This window comes from Miscanthus floridulus, chromosome 1 (genome assembly GCF_019320115.1).
Source record: "Miscanthus floridulus cultivar M001 chromosome 1, ASM1932011v1, whole genome shotgun sequence".
Classification (NCBI taxonomy): Eukaryota; Viridiplantae; Streptophyta; class Magnoliopsida; order Poales; family Poaceae; genus Miscanthus; species Miscanthus floridulus.
The window spans coordinates 51,007,403-51,025,957 of NC_089580.1; the positions used below are offsets into that span (position 1 = coordinate 51,007,403).

An 18,555-nucleotide genomic window follows, 5' to 3' on the forward strand; every position below is an offset into this window, starting at 1 on the left:
CACGTCCGAGCCCACCGGGCCCTCCGCCTCGCCTCAAGCCTCGCGCAGGAGGTCTCGGCGTCCTGACGCAATCTCCGCCTCGCACGAGGCTCTCCACGGAAGGGCCTCGGCAGGGAACACGATCTCCGCTTCGCGCCTCGCACGAGGCTCTCCACGGAAGGCCTCGGCAGGGAACACAATCTCCGCTTCGCGCGAGGCTCTCCACGGAAGGCCTCGGCAGGGAACACGATCTCCGCTTCGCGCGAGGCTCTCCACGGAAGGCCTCGGCAGGGGGTGCCTTCTCCGTATCGCGTGAGGCTTCTCACGAAAGGCCTCAGCAAGGAGTCCGATCTCCGTCCCGCGCGAGGCTCCGATCTCCGTCCCGCGCGAGGCTCCGCTCTCCGTCTCACGCGAGGCCTCATTCCCCGTATCGCGCGAGACCAGCTTATCCATAGTCCGTCGCCCCCGCCTCGGCCGGTCTTCCCGACAGCACGTCATGTCTCATTAATACTTCAACCACTCCCGCAATCTCAGCCAGACGATGGCTCGATGCCACAGAATGGCCGACGGGACCTGAGGTCGCATCAATGCCATACCGGCTGGGACAGGGCACGGCGGGGATTACCGGCCACTGTGTCCTAACGCTATGCCCACGATCAGCGCCCACACTACATTGTGTACCGCGATCCCCGCCTCGAAAACAACATCGCACGGACAATTTGGCCCAGGTCATCACCGCCTCCAAGCTGACGCGTCAGATCAGCCGCCCACTCGAGGCCTCGGCACTGTACACCAAGGTCTCGGCTATCTTGGGGTTCGTGCCCGCCGAGACCCCCCCCACTGCGGTGTGGCCTCGGCGCCGATCAAGCCTCGGCCTCGCGCACAGTCCGTCCACAGTGGTTTGCACATCCACCGCCGCACCCACTCCGAGGCAGTCCCAGGGCTCTCACGACGCACAGGATCGGATGGGACTGGCACACCGCCCCAGTGCTCCAAGGACGGACCACTCCAACGGCCACGCCGCCACAGGAACAGGCACAGGGCTCGGACATGCCGCCCCTGTTGGCACGACGCCGCATAGTTAACACATATACTGTCAGTGTTTTCCTAAACGCTAAACGGTAAACAGTCGGCCACCTACCGTTTAGCCATTATTCGGGCAAAACGTCCCATTAAACGGGCTAAACGGCCAATTAAACGGGGTAAACGGGTGATTAAACGGAAACGGCGCACCACCGTGTAGAGTTTACACGGTGTTTAAACGGGCTAAACGACCGTTTAGGCGAACAGTGTATACTGTCCTTATCCTCCCTTCAGCTATAAAAGGAGAGGACTTAGGCCATTTAGAGGGGGACAGATGGAGAAGAACACCTTGTAACACACACACGCGCGCGCACATCCCTGTCGCCTGAGAGCAACATCTCAGACGGCCCACACGACACCTTACCGAGACCTGGGACTAGCTCCCTCTCTCCCCTAGCTTGTAACCCCCTACTACGAGCACTTCAGTGCAAGGAATACAAGATCGATCTCTCAGACTGGACGTAGGGCGTCGATTGTCTGAACCAGTATAAACCTTATGTCTCTTTGCATCACCATCCGAGATTAGGGGCATGCAGTTCTAATTCACTGGTTGGTTGAGGACCCCCCGGTCCAAAACACCGACAGTTGGCGCGCCAGGTAGGGGCCTCTGCGTGTCAGTTTCATCACCCCAGCAGGTCCCGGATGGCAGACCTCGTATGACCATTGCGTCTCGGCACGGTGGTTTGGTTTGGGAGCCTAGAGTTCATGTCCCTAGGGCATGAGTACGACATGGTACTCCTCACTCCTCGAGCCCCACCAACCGATGACGAAGTCACGCACCGGTAGCCCAGGCGCAGGCGGCGCTCGGGCGGCCGCTCTCGCCGCGCTCGCCATGCACGACGCGAGCAAGACCACCCCGACGCTATGTGAATCCGGGGCGGCACGCCGCTCCCCGCTAATATCCTACGACCAGCTATTGGCACAGGGTCCCTGGCTGGGGACCAGTCTAGCCTGAGCTTGGATAAAGGAAAATCGCCGGTGGCGCGCAGTGATGCCCAATCGTCAAGATCCGCTCCACCACTCCCTGAGGAGCTGATCCCAGCGGAGCAGAGTCGGGCGACGGCACCGTCCCCATTCCCCTTTGGGTTGAGAAATGCCGCCGCCTCTCACGCCTACGCTTACACTGCCGCTCACGAGGATCCCTCGGAACGCCGCCAGCGTTTCGCCCTCGACTTTGGCACCACCGAATCGACCCACGCCTACGCCGATTCCTCGGAGGAGGATGAGGCATGGGCTGGGGCAGATTTCTCCGGACTCCACGACCCTGAAACCATGCGCCGCTTCTTGACCACAAGCAAGTACTGCTTCGGCTACTCCGACTCCGACGACGAAGACACCCACGACCCCACTCGCGAGTGTTTTCACATCGGGCTCGGGATGCCGAGAGCGGGCGAGGAGGATGAGGGGGCAGGTAGCTGTTCCCCGCTTAGCCCAGGTGCGGGTGCCGCCACACCTCCACGCATTGTCCCGCTGGCCGCACGAAACGAGACCCCCGCCCTTGCGCGACCTCAACGCCCAGACCTGGAACAACTCTGTGAGCTCTAGGCCAAGGTCGAACAAGACCAACTCCTTCTGCAGCAGCTTCGAGACACTCTCGAACAGGAACAGCGAGGTCGCGGTGAAGGTGGGGGAGCCCGATGGAGGGCCCGCGATGTGCACCACCGCATCCATGGCGATGAAGGGAGTGAGCAACCCCCAGTCTTCAATCGCGCTAGCCAGAACGTCGCGGCTGCGGCAATGCTGGTCCGCGCAATGCCCGAGCCTTCTACCATGGAGGGACGGTGGGTCCGTGGTAAGCTCTGGGATCTTCTAGAGACCGTCGTGGTTCAGCAGGCTGAGAGTTCCGCCTCCCGATGGCATGGGGGCATCTCGAACCTGCCCACGGCACCGCCTTGATAGGACAGGGAAGCCCTGGCTCGTCTAGAGCCTGATCGGGCGCTGATAGCCCACAGGGTCCCCATGCTTCTGGACCGCCTCGGCAACCGACGCGAGGTACAGGGAGACCATGAGGTGGTCAGTAGGCGACGACACCACGACAATGAGGGCCCGCTCAGGGCTACCACCCACACCGAGGCGGTTGCTATAATAGCGGGGAGGACCGCAGTCCTTCCCCTGAACCGCCAGGCCCTCGGGTCTTCAGCAGGGCCATCCACGCTGCTCTTTTCCCCGCCCAGTTTCGGCAACCAGCTAATCTCGTGAAGTACAGCGGCGAGACCAACCCTGAACTCTGGCTCGCCGATTACCACATGGCCTACCAGCTAGGTGGCGTGAACGATGACCTGCTCATCATCCACAACCTCCCCTTGCTCTTGTCAGACTCAGCACGAGCCTGGCTCGAGCACCTTCCTCCCTCACAAATCCACGACTGGTGCGACTTGGTTAGGATCTTCGTCAGAAACTTCTAGGGCACATACGTACGCCCTAGGAACTCCTAGGATCTTAAGAGCTGCCGCTAGAAGCCGAACGAGTCTCTCTGAGACTTCATCCGGTGCTTCTCCAAATAGTGCACCGAGTTGCCTAGCGTCGGCAACTCGGAGATCGTCCAGGCTTTCCTCTCCGGCACCACCTGCCGAGACCTGGTTCGGGAGTTAGGTCAGAACGTGCCGCACTCTACTGCCACGCTCCTCGACATCGCCACCAGCTTCGCCTTGGGTGAAGAGGCTGTTGGAGCCATCTTCCCCGATAGCGACACCAAGGGTAAGCGGAGGGACGAGGCCCCTGAGGCCTCAGCCTCCCACCACCCCAAGAGAAAGAAAAAGGGGTGCCTGGGGAAGCAGGAGGTCCTAGAGACTGATCTGGTCACGGCCGCAGAACGCAAGAACCCCCGAGGCTTCAAAGGCCCTAGGCCTTTCGACGACATGCTCAAGAAACCCTGCCCTTACCACCAGGGCCTAGTCAAGCACGCTCTCAAGGATTGCTCCATGCTATGGTGTTACTACGCTAGGCTTGGGCTCCCCGATGACGACGCCAAGCAGAAGGGCGCCGATGATCGGGATGAGGACAAGGACGACGGTTTCCTCGAGGTACGCAACGCCTTCATGATCTTCGGCGGACCCTCGTCGTGCCTTACGGTGCGGCAGTGCAAGAGGGAGCGCCGAGAAGTCTTCTCGATCAAGGTGGCCACCCCTCGGTACCTCAACTGGTCTCGAGAGGTGATCACCTTTGATCGAGATGACCACCCTGACCATGTACCGAATCCCGAGCAGTACCCACTGGTTGTCGACCCGATCATCGGCAACACCCGACTCTCCAAGGTGTTGATGGACGAAGGCAGCGGCCTCAACATCCTCTACGTCAATACCCTAGAGCTCTTGGAGATCGACTGGTCGAGGCTCCAAGGCGACGTCGCCCCCTTCCACGGCATCGTGCCAGGGAAGCGCACGCGACCTATCAGACGCATCGACCTTCCCGTCTATTTCGGCACTCCCTCCAACTACCACAAGGAAGTCCTTACCTTCAAGGTAGTCAGGTTCGGGGGAGCCTACCACGCCATTCTGGGGCGGCCATGCTACGCCAAGTTCATGGCAGTCCCCAACTATACCTACCTCAAGCTCAAGATGTCAGACCCCAGCGGCATCATCACGATTGAGTCCACGTACAAACATGCATACGACTGCGATGTCGAGTGCATCGAGTACGCCGAGGCTCTTGCGGAGGCCGAGACCCTCATAGCCCACCTCGACCAACTCAGTGGTGAGGCGCCTGACTCCAAGTGTCGCACAGGGGCGTTTGAGCCTGCGGAGGCCATCAAACTCATCCCGGTCGACCCCGCCTGCCCCGACGACCGAGCGCTGAGGATCAGCGCCACCCTCAACATCAAATAGGAAGCCATGCTTGTCGACTTCCTCCATGCAAATGCCGACATATTCGCATGGAGTCCCTCGGACATGCTGGGCATATCGAGGGAGGTCGCCGAGCATGCCTTAGACATCCAGGCTGGGTCTAGACCGGCGAGGCAACGCCTGCGCCACTTCGATGAGGAGAAGCGTAGGGCCATTGGAGAGGAGGTACAGAAACTCTTGGCGGCTGGGTTCATCAAGGAAGTGTCCCACCCAGAGTGGTTGGCTAACCCCGTGTTAGTCAAGAAGAAAAATGGGAAATGGAGGATGTGTGTAGACTACACCGGTTTGAACAAAGCCTGTCCAAAGGTCCCCTTCCCATTACCCCGAATCGATCAAATCATTGATTCCACTATAGGGTGCGAGACCCTGTCTTTCCTTGATGCGTATTCTGGCTACCATCAAATCAAGATGAAAGAGTCCGACCAGCTCGTGACTTCTTTCATCACACCATTTGGCATGTACTGCTACGTAACAATGCCCTTCGGCCTCAGAAACATAGGTGCCACGTACCAGCGGTGCATGACCTAGGTCTTTAGTGACAACATTGGGCGGACCATCGAGGCCTACGTGGACGACATCGTGGTCAAGACCAGAAAGGTCGAGGATCTCATCGACGACTTGAGGATAACCTTCAAATGCCTTAGAGAGAAGGGCATCAAGCTCAATCCCGAGAAGTGTGTGTTCGGGGTCCCCCGAGGCATGCTCTTGGGGTTCATAGTCTCGGAATGTGGCATCGAAGCCAACCCAGAGAAGGTCTCAGCCATAACCGGCATGGGACCAATTAGAGACCTCAAGGGAGTACAGAGGGTCATGGGATGCCTTACGGCCCTGAGCCGCTTCATCTCGCGCCTCGGCGAAAAAGGTTTGCCTCTGTACCGACTCTTGAGAAAATCCGAGCATTTTTCTTGGACCCCCGAGGCCGAAGAGGCCCTCAATGGACTCAAGAGGCTGCTCATAAATCCTTCCATCCTAGTACCCCCGGCCAGGGACGAGGCCCTCTTACTGTATGTCGCCGCAACGACCCAAGTGGTCAGCGCTGCCGTAGTGGTCGAGAGGCAGGAAGAGGGACATACTCTACCCACCCAATGACCTGTTTATTTCATCAGCGAGGTGCTCTCTGAGGCTAAAGCACGCTACCCCCACATCCAAAAGCTGGTCTACGCTGTGGTCCTGGCCCGGCGCAAACTGCATCACTACTTCGAGTCGCACCCAGTGACTGTGGTATCATCTTTTCCCCTAGGGGAGATAGTTCATAATCGGGAGGCCTCAGGCAGGATAGCCAAGTGGGCCGTCGAGCTTATGGGGGAAACCTTGACTTTTGTGCCTCGAAAAGCGATCAAGTCTCAGGTCTTGGCCGATTTTATGGCCGAGTGGACAGACACCCAACTGCCATCGGTTTAAACTCAGACGGAGTGCTGGACCCTATACTTCGATGGATCCCTAATGAAAACTGGGGTAGGCGCGGGTCTACTATTCATCTCACCCCTCGAAGTACACATGCGCTACATGGTGCGGCTCCACTTCGCTGCCTCCAACAACGTGGCAGAGTACGAGGCCCTCATCAACGGCTTACAAGTCGCCATCGAACTTGGGGCATAGCGCCTCGACATCCGAGGCGACTCGCGGCTCATCATAGATCAAGTGATGAAGGAGTCGAATTGCCTCGACCCCAAAATGGAGGCTTACTGCAAGTTGGTACGATGCCTAGAAGACAAGTTCGATGGTCTCAAACTAAATCATGTCGCGTGGAAGTACAACGAGGCCACCGACAAGCTGGCAAAGATGGCCTCAGCACAGGCCCCGGTCCCCCCGAACGTCTTCGCCAGAGACCTCCACAAACCTTCCATTGGCTACACAATAGAGGAGGGCCCACCTGTGGAACCCATGGCAAAGCTCAACACCCCCTCTGCTGCCGAGACCCCCTCAACCGAGCCCAACATTATGGAAGTCAACACCGAGCCTTCGCAGACTGATCAGGACGCAGATTGGCGAATCCCGTTCCTTGATTGGCTCGATCGGGGGGACCTTCCTGGCGACAGAACCGAAGCACAATGGCTTGCGCACTGAGCCAAGACCTACGCCCTCTATAATGATGAATTGTACAGGTGAAGTCCCTTAGGTGTCCTTCAACGATGTATCACTGCCGAGGCGGGCCAAGCCCTGCTTTGGGACTTACACACAGGCGCCTGTGGGCACCACGTGGTGCCTCAGACGCTTGTAGGGAACGCTTTCTGCCAAGGGTTCTACTGGCCGACGGTGGTCGCTGACGCTACCAAGCTAGTATGCTCCTGCGAAGGATGCCAGTACTATGCTCGACAGACTCATCTCCCAACCCTGGCCCTGCAAACCATCCCCATCACATGGCCGTTCACCGTGTGGGGGCTTGACATGGTCGGGCCTCTACAAAAGGCCCCCGGGGGCTACACCCATCTACTGGTATCAATTGACAAGTTCTCCAAATGGATCAAGGCTCGTCTGATCAATCGAATCAAATCCAAGCAGGCGGTGCTGTTCTTCACTAACATTATCCATAGGTTTGGGGTCCCTAACACCATCATCACTGACAACGGGACGCAGTTCACCGGCAAAAAGTTCCTGATGTTTTGCGATGACCACCACATCCATGTGGCCTGGTCGGCCGTAGGACACCCAAGGACCAACGGCCAAGTAGAGCGTGCCAGCGGCATGATCCTACAAGGCCTCAAGCCAAGGATTCACAACTGGTTGAAAAAGTTTGGCAAGAAATGGCTCGCCAAACTCCTGTCGGTCATCTAGAGCCTAAGGAACACTCCAAGCCGAGCCATGGGGTTCACGCCTTTCTTCCTGGTCTATGGGGCCGAGGCCATCCTCCCCACCGACTTGGAATATGGTTCCCCGAGGCTACAAGCCTATAACGAACAAAGTAACCGTACCACCCAAGAGGACGCCCTTGATCAACTGGAGGAAGCCCGAGACGTCGCGCTACTACACTCGGCCAAATACCAGCAGAGCCTACGGCGCTATCAGGCCCGATGCGTCCGAGGTCGAGACTTGAAGGTAGGCGACCTGATGTTGAGGCTAGCACAGAGCAACAAGGGTCGCCACAAGCTGACTCCGCCATGGGAAGGACCGTACATCATCGCCCAAGTACTGAAGCCTGGGACCTACAAGCTGGCCAACGAGAAGGGCGAAGTCTTCACCAACGCTTGGAACATAGAACAGCTACGTCGCTTTTATCCCTAAATTTCCAAGCATTGTATATGTCGTTTCTCGAAATACAACTAAAAAGCATTCTTTAGTTGGTCTAATTTTTTAAGAAACCCCCTGAGCCCATCGTAGGTCTCGACAATACAGTAACACGACAAGGGAGACTCGGCTCTGCCTCGGCAGAACCGAGCCTCCCTCAGGGGCTAGATGGGGGACTCCCCCTAGGTCCCACGCACCATTCTTCAGTTGTTTTTCGCAAAAATTCCTACGCCAAGACTCTAGCAGGCTCTGACGAATCAGTTGTAAAAACTCCTCGGACCAAGGTCTGTTTCCTAAGCAAGAGGCCGGTAGAGTCGTAAGACGGCCTACGCCTCTAGGCTACGGCACTCCCTCACTACCTCTCGCTCAAGGGATGGCTTAGGCCCTAAGGGGGTGTTTTGCAAACAAAATCTGATTAGGAGCAACAGAGGGCAGAGGCTCAGAAACATAAGAAAAACAACTAAGAAACACAAATACTTCAAAAATAAAGGCCTCGATGGCCACAAGTGTTACGATATAAAAAATAACCCCTACTCTATTTTTACATAGCCCCCGGGGCCCAGATCAAGGCTTAGGGCCTTCAGCACCGGCAGATGGTAGGGGAGGAACCACCTCCTCTTCAAAGAGCGTCACCAGCGCCGTGCCAGGGCCTTCCGCCACCTCCATCAGCTTCGTGACTGTCGTGTCAGCCTCCTCGTCATCATTAGGCAAGACATACCCATCGCTGATGGCCGAGAGGTCGACGCCGACGTAGTGAGAAGAGATGATGGCCAGCGCGCGCTTGACACCCGTGTGCAGCGCTCCTTGGAGTCACTCGCGCATCTGGTTGCTCAGTGCGATCAAACGGCTCCCTAGGGAGCTACCTGACTAAACCCCTTCAACCTCCAGGGCCTCGCAGGCAGAAAGGGCAGCATGCTTCAGCGCTTCGTGCTCCCCGATCTCGGTCTCGAGCACTATCTGCACCGTGCTGGAAGCCTCGGCGGCCTGAGTAACCTCCGCCTCTGACTCTGCACTGTGGAAAATGGAATGAGGTCGAGCGAGAGAGAAAACAAGGGAGTTAGGGGTGGAAACCCACGGAACTCACCCTTAGCCTTCTGCTCCCAATGTTGGGTCTCGACCTGACAGGCCTCGGTTTTCTCCTTCCAGCGCAGGGCCTCGGCCCTAGAAGCCTCGGCCTCCTCCTTCAAGCGGTGGGCCTCGACCCGAGAAGCCTCGGCCGCCCTGGAAGCTTCACTCCCTAGCTCTACGTCATGCAAGGGAGTTAGGGAGTGAACATAAGAAAAAGAAAACAAAATGAGGGGACTAAAACTCACCCTCGACCGTCCCCCTCCAAACCATAGCCTCGGTCTGCGAGGCCTCAGCTGCAGCAAGGGCCTCATCCAAGGCACCTTTTGTCAGCTGGTGCGCCCTCTGTTCCACCCCCAGCTGCCACGCAAGATCCACGGTCGAGGCCGTAGCTTCAACGGCTCAGCCCCTGAAGGCATCCCGATCTCTGACCGCGCGGGTGAGCTCCTCCTCCAACTCCTTCACCCACGCCGCTAGAGGGGCGAGCTGAGTCTAGGCCATGGCCGCCACGACCTTCGCATCGGCACGACGAAGGCGGAGATCCTCTACCTCCGCGCTCCACGCCAACAGGAGCTCATTGGCGCTAGTAAGAAGGCCCTTCTACCGCTGAAGCTAGTCCCAGACGCCCCTCTCCCGCCGGAGAAAGACCGACTTCCCAAGGGACCGGGTCTCGAGCTCCTGGGTGACTCCGGGCAGTTCGTCGGCCACCACGGACAGCGCCATCCATAGCGACCGCTCCGCCAGCTAGCGGTATTGCTCGAAGGTGCCCCAGCGCCCGCCCTCAGCCGCATCCTCGAGGGCGAACAGAGGCTCCCCCTCAGGGTCGTCTTGGCTCCACCACAGTACCCGTGGGTGATCCCACCCGCAAGGCTCGGGTCGCACCTGCACGAGGGCCAAGCTTCCCTCATCCAAGAGCGGTGCCAGCTGCTCCACAGCATCGGTCTCCTCAGCGTCGACCACCTCCCGCGCCCGGGAAGTATCGTCAGAGGAGATCGGATAGACCTCCGCCTCCCGGGCGCTCTCTCGCAACAACGGCAGGCCTTGAACCAAGGGCGCCACCGAGGCCTCCACCGCCTTCATCTCCGCCTCCTCGACAGACAGCCTCACCGCCATCACGATGGCCTTGGTGATCTCGGGGGCTCCAGCCTCTGCAATTATGGCCTCGACGGTCTTGGGGGCTTCGGCCTCTGCCATCGTGGCCTCGGTAGACGCAGAGACACCGACCGTGGCCACTATGGTCTCGGCGGTTGTGGGTGCCGTGGCCTCCGTCGCCTTAGCCTCGGAGACCCTAGGGGCCTCGGCAACCAAGGGCACGCCGGCCCCATCCGACTCGTGAGCCTTGCCCCCATGAGGCGGAAGCGCTCCCTCCCTCGTCTGTGTAGGGGCTACCTCGGCAACCCCTCCTTGGGCGGCCGGCCCCTTTGGGTCGACCCTCGTCGACGCCGCGCCATGTTGGATAGCGGCTTGTGCCTCCGCCACCCAGTGGGCGGAGGAGCCGGGGCTCGCCTTAAGTGCCTTAAGGGGTGCCAAGGGGAGCTCGTCTGCAGGCCGCTTCCAACTAAGGAAAAATAATCTACAGGGTCAGCGCGAGACCAAAAAAGCAAACAGAAGGCACTATGACCCTACCAAAAATACACTTACCTTGATCGGGGCAGCAACTGCTTCACCACGGCAAACCTCATCCGCAACGGCGGAGGTGGCGGTAGAGGCATCGCCTCCGTATCCATCGGCACCGGTCGGTCCTCAATGGACCCCGGCGCCCCTTCGGTCCTCTACGGGGTCGGTGGCATCATCTCCACCGCCACTCGCTCCACCACGGCTGCCGAGCCCACCGGGCTGACGGTGCGTTTGCCCAATGCCCGCGCCTCAGGCGTGTCGGCCTCGGCCCCGGAGCAAGCAACCGCCAGCCCTGGGTCCATTTCTCCTCCTCCTCCCAGGAGTGCCGGGCTGCTTGCCGACACCCCGGGTGCCACCTCCACTATGTCAGGAAGGTGGTCTAGGGGACCTCACCCCAGCTTGCCCCCGTCATCCCTGTCCAAGGCCTCTGTCGACAGCAACGTCGACGGGGATTCCTCCAACAGGAGACCATCCTTCCGTTGTTGGCGGCGGTGCTTATCCAGCTCCTCGCACGTGAGGATTTGCTTCGTACATTTCGCCGCCTTGGCGTCTTTCTATTTTTTCTGTGCGTCGGCATGCGCGCGGTTGATCGCTCACCGCCTCGCGTCCTTGGGAATGGGCGGAGGAGAGGAGCGCACGTCCCTCATCCCCTACAGGAACGACGAAACACTACATAAGGAAACAAGGGGTAAGGGGAGATTGAGGAGACTCGGAGGCTACAGCGACACATGACTTACCAGCGAAAGGAACCCCCGCGACGGCCGCATCGCGATAGGGGTCAAGTTGCTGCCCCTCAGCTTCACCTCTACCGTCTCCCCCACCTGACGAAGAATTTTCTCATCAGAAAGGGCAGAGGAGGACATCCGGGTGCCCTCAATGGGCTCACCCGGCTTCATCTCGAACAGCCACCGGCGCCGAGCCATCAGCGACAGCACCCTCCGACGGTGGAAGGTGGCCACGACCACAGCCACGGTGAGACCATGGCCCCATAGCCTCGCCAGCCCCTCTAGAAGCGGCTGCAGCTTGGGCTGGTCATCCTTCAGGACGCCGTACTTCCACCTCTCTAGGCAACTCCCCACAATCTGCCCAATGTAGGGGGGAAGTCCTCCATCGTCATTGCGGAGGTAGAACCAACTCGTGTACCACCGGCGATTGGAGGACGCAAGTTGGGCCGGGATGTAGAGGTGCAGGCAGTCCTGACGCACTTGGAGAGTGCAGCCGCCGGCCCTCGTCGCCTTCCTCTTACCCAACGTGCCCGTTAGCTTGTTAGTATGCCCCGCCTAGAACAGGTGGAGCCACAACTCCCAATGGGGAGCAATCCCCAAATACCCCTCGCAGACGGCAACAAAGATAGCCGCCTGAGCGATAGAGTTGGGATTGAAGTTGTGTAGCTCCATGCCGTAGTAGTGCAGGAGCGCCCACATGAACCGATCCACTAGGACGCTGAGGCTGCGCTCGTGGAAGGAGATGAAGCTCATGACGTAGCCATTGCGAGGCCTCAGCTCTGGCTCGTCGTACAGAGCAATCCACTCCGGCCTGGTGGGGTCTATCACCGGGCGAAGGAGTCCACCGTCGACAAGCGACTGAAGCATCTCCTCGATGACGTTTGATGGGTCCCAGGGGTCTGCCTCGACAACGACGATGTCGCCAGCCATGGGTGCGATGGAGGAATCGGGTGCGGTGGTGAGTTTCTTCTTTCTCTCCCACGCTCTCGCTTTTTTCTCGCTTTCTCCCTAGGCTCGCTCTTCTCTCCTCTTCTTCCCGGCACCCGATGCTCTAGCGGTGGCTCGACAGAGGTAGTGCTAATGCAGGCAAAGTAAGACAAGGAGGGGTGGGACCCTTCGGGTATTTATGTAGGGAGGAGGCGAAACGAACGGGCGACGAAATCGGGGAGGTTTTCCCCCCGATCCGGCGCAGTTAACCACGAGCCAATTTTGTCGGCCCGCGCGCCCACGTCTCCCACATTAAATGCAAGGACAATTATGTCCCATCCACCACGTCACGCTCGGCCACTATGGCAGCAGGCGTCATTTTGCCTCCCCATGAAACTGCCTCAAAAGGCGCGCCACCCGTTGCTGAGCCAATAGGGAAGATATTCCCCACGGCCTATTCCTTTCGTATGAAGGAACTAGGCTCTGAGCCTATTATGATCTAGGGGTTCGAAGGCTGGGCCCCAAAGGGTTTCGACAGCTACCCCAGGATAACAGAGTCAGGGACGACCGCGGGCGAGCCTATATGGGGCCGAGGCCCAAGCAAGCGAAATGCTTGGGATGCCCAAAGTCGTGTCCGAGACCGGCAGGAAAGTCTCCGAATGGGATCCCACCGTAGGGAGGCACCGAGCCACCGAGGCCCAGCGAACGGCCTCGGCACCTACTAGAGACATCCTCTGGTACTCTTGGAGTGTGTCTCTAGACCGCTAGCCATCCCCTAGCGAACAGGGTTCAGGCCTCCACTCGGACTACCCGATAACAGCTCACCGGAAGTGCCACCGCTCGTGCCCACCGAGGGTAGCGAGGCACATTCCACCCCTCCTTCCGAGCGAAAAGGAAGCGTGAGGGTCGCACAAAAAGTCAGGGGAACCCCCGATGGCCTTCTCGTTCTATGCAGAGGCTAGGGGGCTCTTCCTGCAACCTTACCGACACCCAGCGACCCCGACTCGCACTCAAAGGGGCTCGACAAAACAAACCCTCCTTCCGAGCGAAAAGGAAGCGTGAGGGTCATACAAAAAGATAGGGGAGCTCCTGACGGCCCTCTCACCCTGTGCAGAGGCTAGGGGGCTCTTCCTGCAAATACGCCGAGACCCCATAACCCGGGCTCGCGCCCAAAAGGGGCCTCGGCAAACAAACCCTCACGCGCGAGGGGCGTATAAAAAGCCAGGGGAACTCCCGACGGCCCTCTAGCTCCACGCAGAGGCTAGGGGCTCTTCCTGCAACCTTGCCGAGACCAGAATGGGCTCGGCAAACAAACCCTCCGTCCAAACGAAAAGGATATGTGAGGGTCAGATAAAAAAGTCAGGGGACCCCCGACCGCCCTCTTGCTCCAGGCGGAGGCTCGAGGGCTCTTCTTGCACCCAAGACCAAGACAAACGGTCCCAGCCCACGCTAGAGGTTTAATTACAAAACATGATAAAGGGCACCGAGCCCGTTACGGTCCAGGGGTTCGAAGGCTGGGCCTCCAAGAGGTTTCAACAGCCGCCCTAGGGCAACAGAGTTAGGGACAACTTCGGGGTGAGCCTATGAATGGCCCAGGCTCGAGCAAACAGTCGCTCGGGGCGTCCTAAGTCATGTCCGAGACTGGTAGGGAAGTCTCCGAATGGGATCCCACTGTAGGGAGGCACCGAGCCACCGAGGCCCAGCGAACGGCCTCGGCACCCACTAGAGAAACCCTCTGGTACTCTTGGAGTGCGTCTCTGGACCACTAGCCATCCCCTAGCGAATGGGGTATGGGCCTCCACTCGGACTCACCCGATAATAGCTCATCAGAGGTGTCCACGCTCGTGCCCATCGAGGGTAGCCTGGCACATTCCACGCCTCCTTCCGAGCGAAAGGAAGCGTGAGGGTCGTACCCAAAGTTAGGGGGACCCCTGACGAACCTCTCGCTCTGTGCGGAGGCTAGAGGGCTCTTCCTGCAGCCTCGCCGAGACCCCCGCAACCCGAACTTGCGCTTATGGGCTCGGCAAATGCGATAAAAAAGCTACTCGCTTAAACGCAAAAATGAAAAAAGCCCCTGGAGGAGTAACTCCACTCCTCCAGGGCCTCGGGGGCTACACCCGGCGAGTGCGCTCGCGCGCACCCACCGGAACCTCAAGAAACAAAACCCAACACCTACGGGGGCGGGTATAAACCAAGCCTCGGCAAACCCTCAGGGAGAGTGCACGCACTCCCCCGGAGGCTCGGGGGCTACTGTCGGGTACCTTAGAACGGGGTACCCCGAGCGAACAATCAAAGGGGTCACTTAAGTCCCATCAAAAAACAAAGCTGGAAGCTAAGCCGTGGGCCCCGCACCCGCCACGTTCGAGCCCACCAGGCCCTCCGCCTCGCCTCGAGCCTCGCGTAGGAGGTCTCGGCATCCTGACGCAATCTCCGCCTCGTGCGAGGCTCTCCATGAAAGGCCTCGGTAGGGAACACGATCTCCGCTTCGCGCGAGGCTCTCCACGGAAGGCCTCGGCAGGGGGTGCCTTCTCCGTATCACGCGAGGCTTCTCATGAAAGGCCTCAGCAAGGAGTCCGATCTCCGTCCCATGTGAGGCTCTGATCTCCGTCCCGCGCGAGGCTCCGCTCTCCGTCTCATGCGAGGCCTCATTCCCCGTATCGCGCGAGACCAGCTTATCCATAGTCCGTCGCCCCCGCCTCGGCCGGTCTTCCTGACAGCACGTCATGTCTCATTAATACTTCAACCACTCCCGCAATCTCAGCCGGACGATGGCTCGACGCCACAGAATGGCTGACGGGACCTGAGGTCGCATCAACGCCATACCGGCTGGGACAGGGCACGGCGGGGATTACCGGCCACTGTGTCCTAACGCTGTGCCCACGATCAGCGCCCACACTACATTGTGTACCGTGATCCCTGCCTCGAAAACAATATCGCACGGACAACTTGGCCCAGGTCATCACCACCTCCAAGCCGACGCGTCAGATCAGCCGCCCACTCGAGGCCTCGGCACTGTACACCAAGGTCTCGGCTATCTTGGGGTTCGTGCCCGCCGAGACCCCCCCCCCCCCCACTGCGGTGCGGCCTCAGTACCGATCAAGCCTCAGCCTCGCGCACAGTCCGTCCACAGTGGTTTGCACGTCCACCGCCCCACCCACTCCGAGGCAGTCCCAGGGCTCCCACGACGCACAGGATCGGATGGGACTGGCATGCCGCCCCAGTGCTCCAAGGACGGACCACTCCGACGGCCACGCCGCCACAGGAACAGGCCACAGGGCTCGGACATGCCGCTCCTGTTGGCACGACGCCGCATAGTTAACACATGTACTGTTCTTATTCTCCCTTCAGCTATAAAAGGAGAGGACTTAGGCCATTTAGAGGGGGACAGACGGAGAAGAACACCTTGTAACACACACACACGCACATCCCTGCCGCCTGAGAGCAACGTCTTAGACGGCCCACACGACACCTTGCCAAGACCTGGGACTAGCTCCCTCTCTCCCCTAGCTTGTAACCCCCTACTACGAGCACTTCGGTGCAAGGAATACAAGATCGATCTCTCAGACTGGACGTAGGACGTCGATTGCCTGAACCAGTATAAACCTTGTGTCTCTTTGCATCACCATCCGGGATTAGGGGCACGCAGTTCTAATTCACTAGTTGGTTGAAGACCCCCGGTCCGAAACACCGACAATTAAATTATTGATGGAATATGTTTTGACGGTGCATTTATATAAACTCATATATTTTAATATTTATTAGAAAAATTGATAAAATAGAGGTATTCGAAATACAATAAAATTTAACTAGATTATAAATTAGAATGCAAGAAAAATTGAACACAGAATTACAACCCAAACAGGAATAGTTAAATATGATCCAATAAAATGTAATTACAACAACTACCTAGCGACGGTGACTACCCCTTTCCATTCTTCTCTATCCCTCAGGAGGACGTAGCGTTATGTAGGCATGGGTCCGTGGTGGGGCCCAACAGCGGCTGTTTTTACGAAACCCCGTACAGGGGGCGAGGTTGGCGGCATGTTGGCAAGGGCGGTTTCAAGGTGCGGGAGACGCGGTCACCAACACCCGAAGAGAGATGTGCGTGGGACTCGTGGCGCTGCGGTGTAAGCGCGGGCGTCGGTCAGCCTGTTCGTTTAGCTGGGGCTCGTCGATAAATGATCGTAAATTTTTAGTTGAAATAATATTTTTTTTCCTTATAAACTAGTTCGTAGTATTTTTTTTTATGAACCAGCAACAATACGAATCAGTCAACTGAACATGCTGGTGGTGGTGACGCGACGAGGAATAGACGCACAAGATCAGAACGGCCAGAGGATTTGACGTCCAGGAAATCGAGCGTGCGCAGGGAGAGAATCACTCGAGCAACGAATAGTTTTTTGTTTTTTTACCTTGGTAACAGGGTTTGTCTTCCCATAAATGAATCTATATAATCTATATATAATAATCATGGAAATTTACTTTATACCAAGTTTGTTTTTTTTAAAACAACTAGCCGTGCGTACTTCCTTGTATACTTGTGGCCGTCGGGACTCGGACCTGGAAGAGCGAACAGCGTCTCGCTGACCCAAATCGACGGCCTGGAGCTCGTTGACATCCCCGGCCGCGGAGCTCGGCCGGCAGCCCTGCCCGGCACGAGACAAATACGTTGGCTTGAACTTATCAGCCTAACTTGTTTGTCCTATAGTATTTTTTTCTCACAATAAATCAATGGACAAAACTTTTTAGTCTAGCTTTTCGGCGAAGCGAACAGGTGAAAACAAGAGCGCCGACTTGTTCGGGCAGCAGGCACCCGTCCCTACCCTGAACACGACGCGTACGCAATACAAGAGCGCCAACCGAGCGTGAGCGCGACACGAACTCGCCACCAACCCAAACCGGTTGAGCCTTTTAGTATTGTGTCATTATAAAAGATGGTTCTAACCTACAGTCTACTAAAAAAGTTCAAACGTACCCTGATACCATGACGCTAAACTTTCTTGTCTTCCAAGCCATTCTGTCCGTCTTCGGTTAGATTTTCACAGTTTGGTGGCCCTGACATGCGGGCCCGACCAGTTATGATGTCCAGAATACCCTTCTCTCATAACCCTGTCCCCTCTCCCTTCTTTCTTTCTCTGCCGGGTGGGGCCTAAGCTGTAAGTGACATCATCGAGGGCAGCGACATCATCGTGTATCCCTGCGCGAGCGTCAGCGCGTGGCCGACATGGAGGGCAGCGATGGATGCGCGCGGCGAGGCTAGTCCACCCCGAGACCATTGCTGCCCGCGCGTAGCTCGCCGCCGGCCGCGTGTGGCTCCATACCTTAGACTCTCCTTCCTCTTCTCCTTCACCCGAACAGGAACGACGACGTAGCCTTCATGAGCGACGGCGCACGCCCCTTCTCCCTAGCTAGGACCGACACCATCTTGCCCCGCTGCTTCATCACGCCTCGCGCGCCGGTCCCAGAGCTCCCCGCGCCGGGGACGACGTCCACCCACCGCCCTGGCGACCGGCTAATCCTCCGGCTTTGGCTCTCGCTCCCGCTGCCAGTGCAGTGCTACTAGGAGCGGGCATGCGTGGTGGTGACGGTGGCTCGCACAGGGCATGGGCATGTGCGGTGGCAGCTCGGCGCGATTGCGAGGCCTGGTCATGGACATCGTGCGGCGACTCGCGCAGCCTTGGGCGGGCGTCACCGGCTCCCAGATGGACCCCGTGGGGCCGCGCATGGACATGGATCCCGCCGGATCGAGTGCCGTGCCGCCGCGAGAGGTTGGTGGGCCCACCCACGAACCTCGGAGCTCCACCCGCGCGTGGACACAGGTCCCGCATGGACATCTCCCACCTGCGGCAGTGCATGGACCTCCGTGACGAGGACGATGGCACCGAGCGCATCGCGCTCCATTCCGGTAGGTCGACGGAGAGGGCCGCTTTGCTCTGGCCGTCTGGGCGACGGCGACGTCGCCATGGGGTGGGGCGCCAGTGTCTGGCTTCGACCGCACGGCATGGAGCGTCGCCGCCGTCGTGCTCGAGGCGCTGAGCATCTCCTGCCCTGGTCTGCTCTTGTCGCCGTGGACGCCGCACGCGCGTCCTCAT

General features: G+C 58.6%; 1 protein-coding gene across 1 annotated transcript; it reads right to left on the bottom strand.

Moving 5' to 3' along the window:
* Positions 1 to 8,996: 8,996 nt before the first annotated feature.
* LOC136456553 (uncharacterized) lies at positions 8,997 to 10,388 on the bottom strand. Its single transcript, XM_066456461.1, has 4 exons — positions 10,077 to 10,388; positions 9,443 to 9,554; positions 9,214 to 9,372; positions 8,997 to 9,136 (listed from the first exon to the last, which is right to left on the bottom strand). The coding sequence occupies exons 1-4, from the start codon at positions 10,386 to 10,388 to the stop codon at positions 8,997 to 8,999; spliced, it is 723 nt and encodes a 240-aa protein (XP_066312558.1).
* Between the last annotated feature and the right edge of the window lie 8,167 nt (positions 10,389 to 18,555).

Coding starts and splice junctions, on each gene's coding strand:
- LOC136456553 (XM_066456461.1), bottom strand. CDS start 10,388: ATGGCAGAGGCCGAAGCCCCCAAGACCGTCGAGGCCATAATTGCAGAG. Junction 9,555..10,076: donor GAAGCTTGGCCCTCGTGCAG/GTGCGACCCGAG, acceptor CTTGCGTGGCAG/CTGGGGGTGGAACAGAGGGC. Junction 9,137..9,213: donor TTGGGAGCAGAAGGCTAAGG/GTGAGTTCCGTG, acceptor TCCACAGTGCAG/AGTCAGAGGCGGAGGTTACT.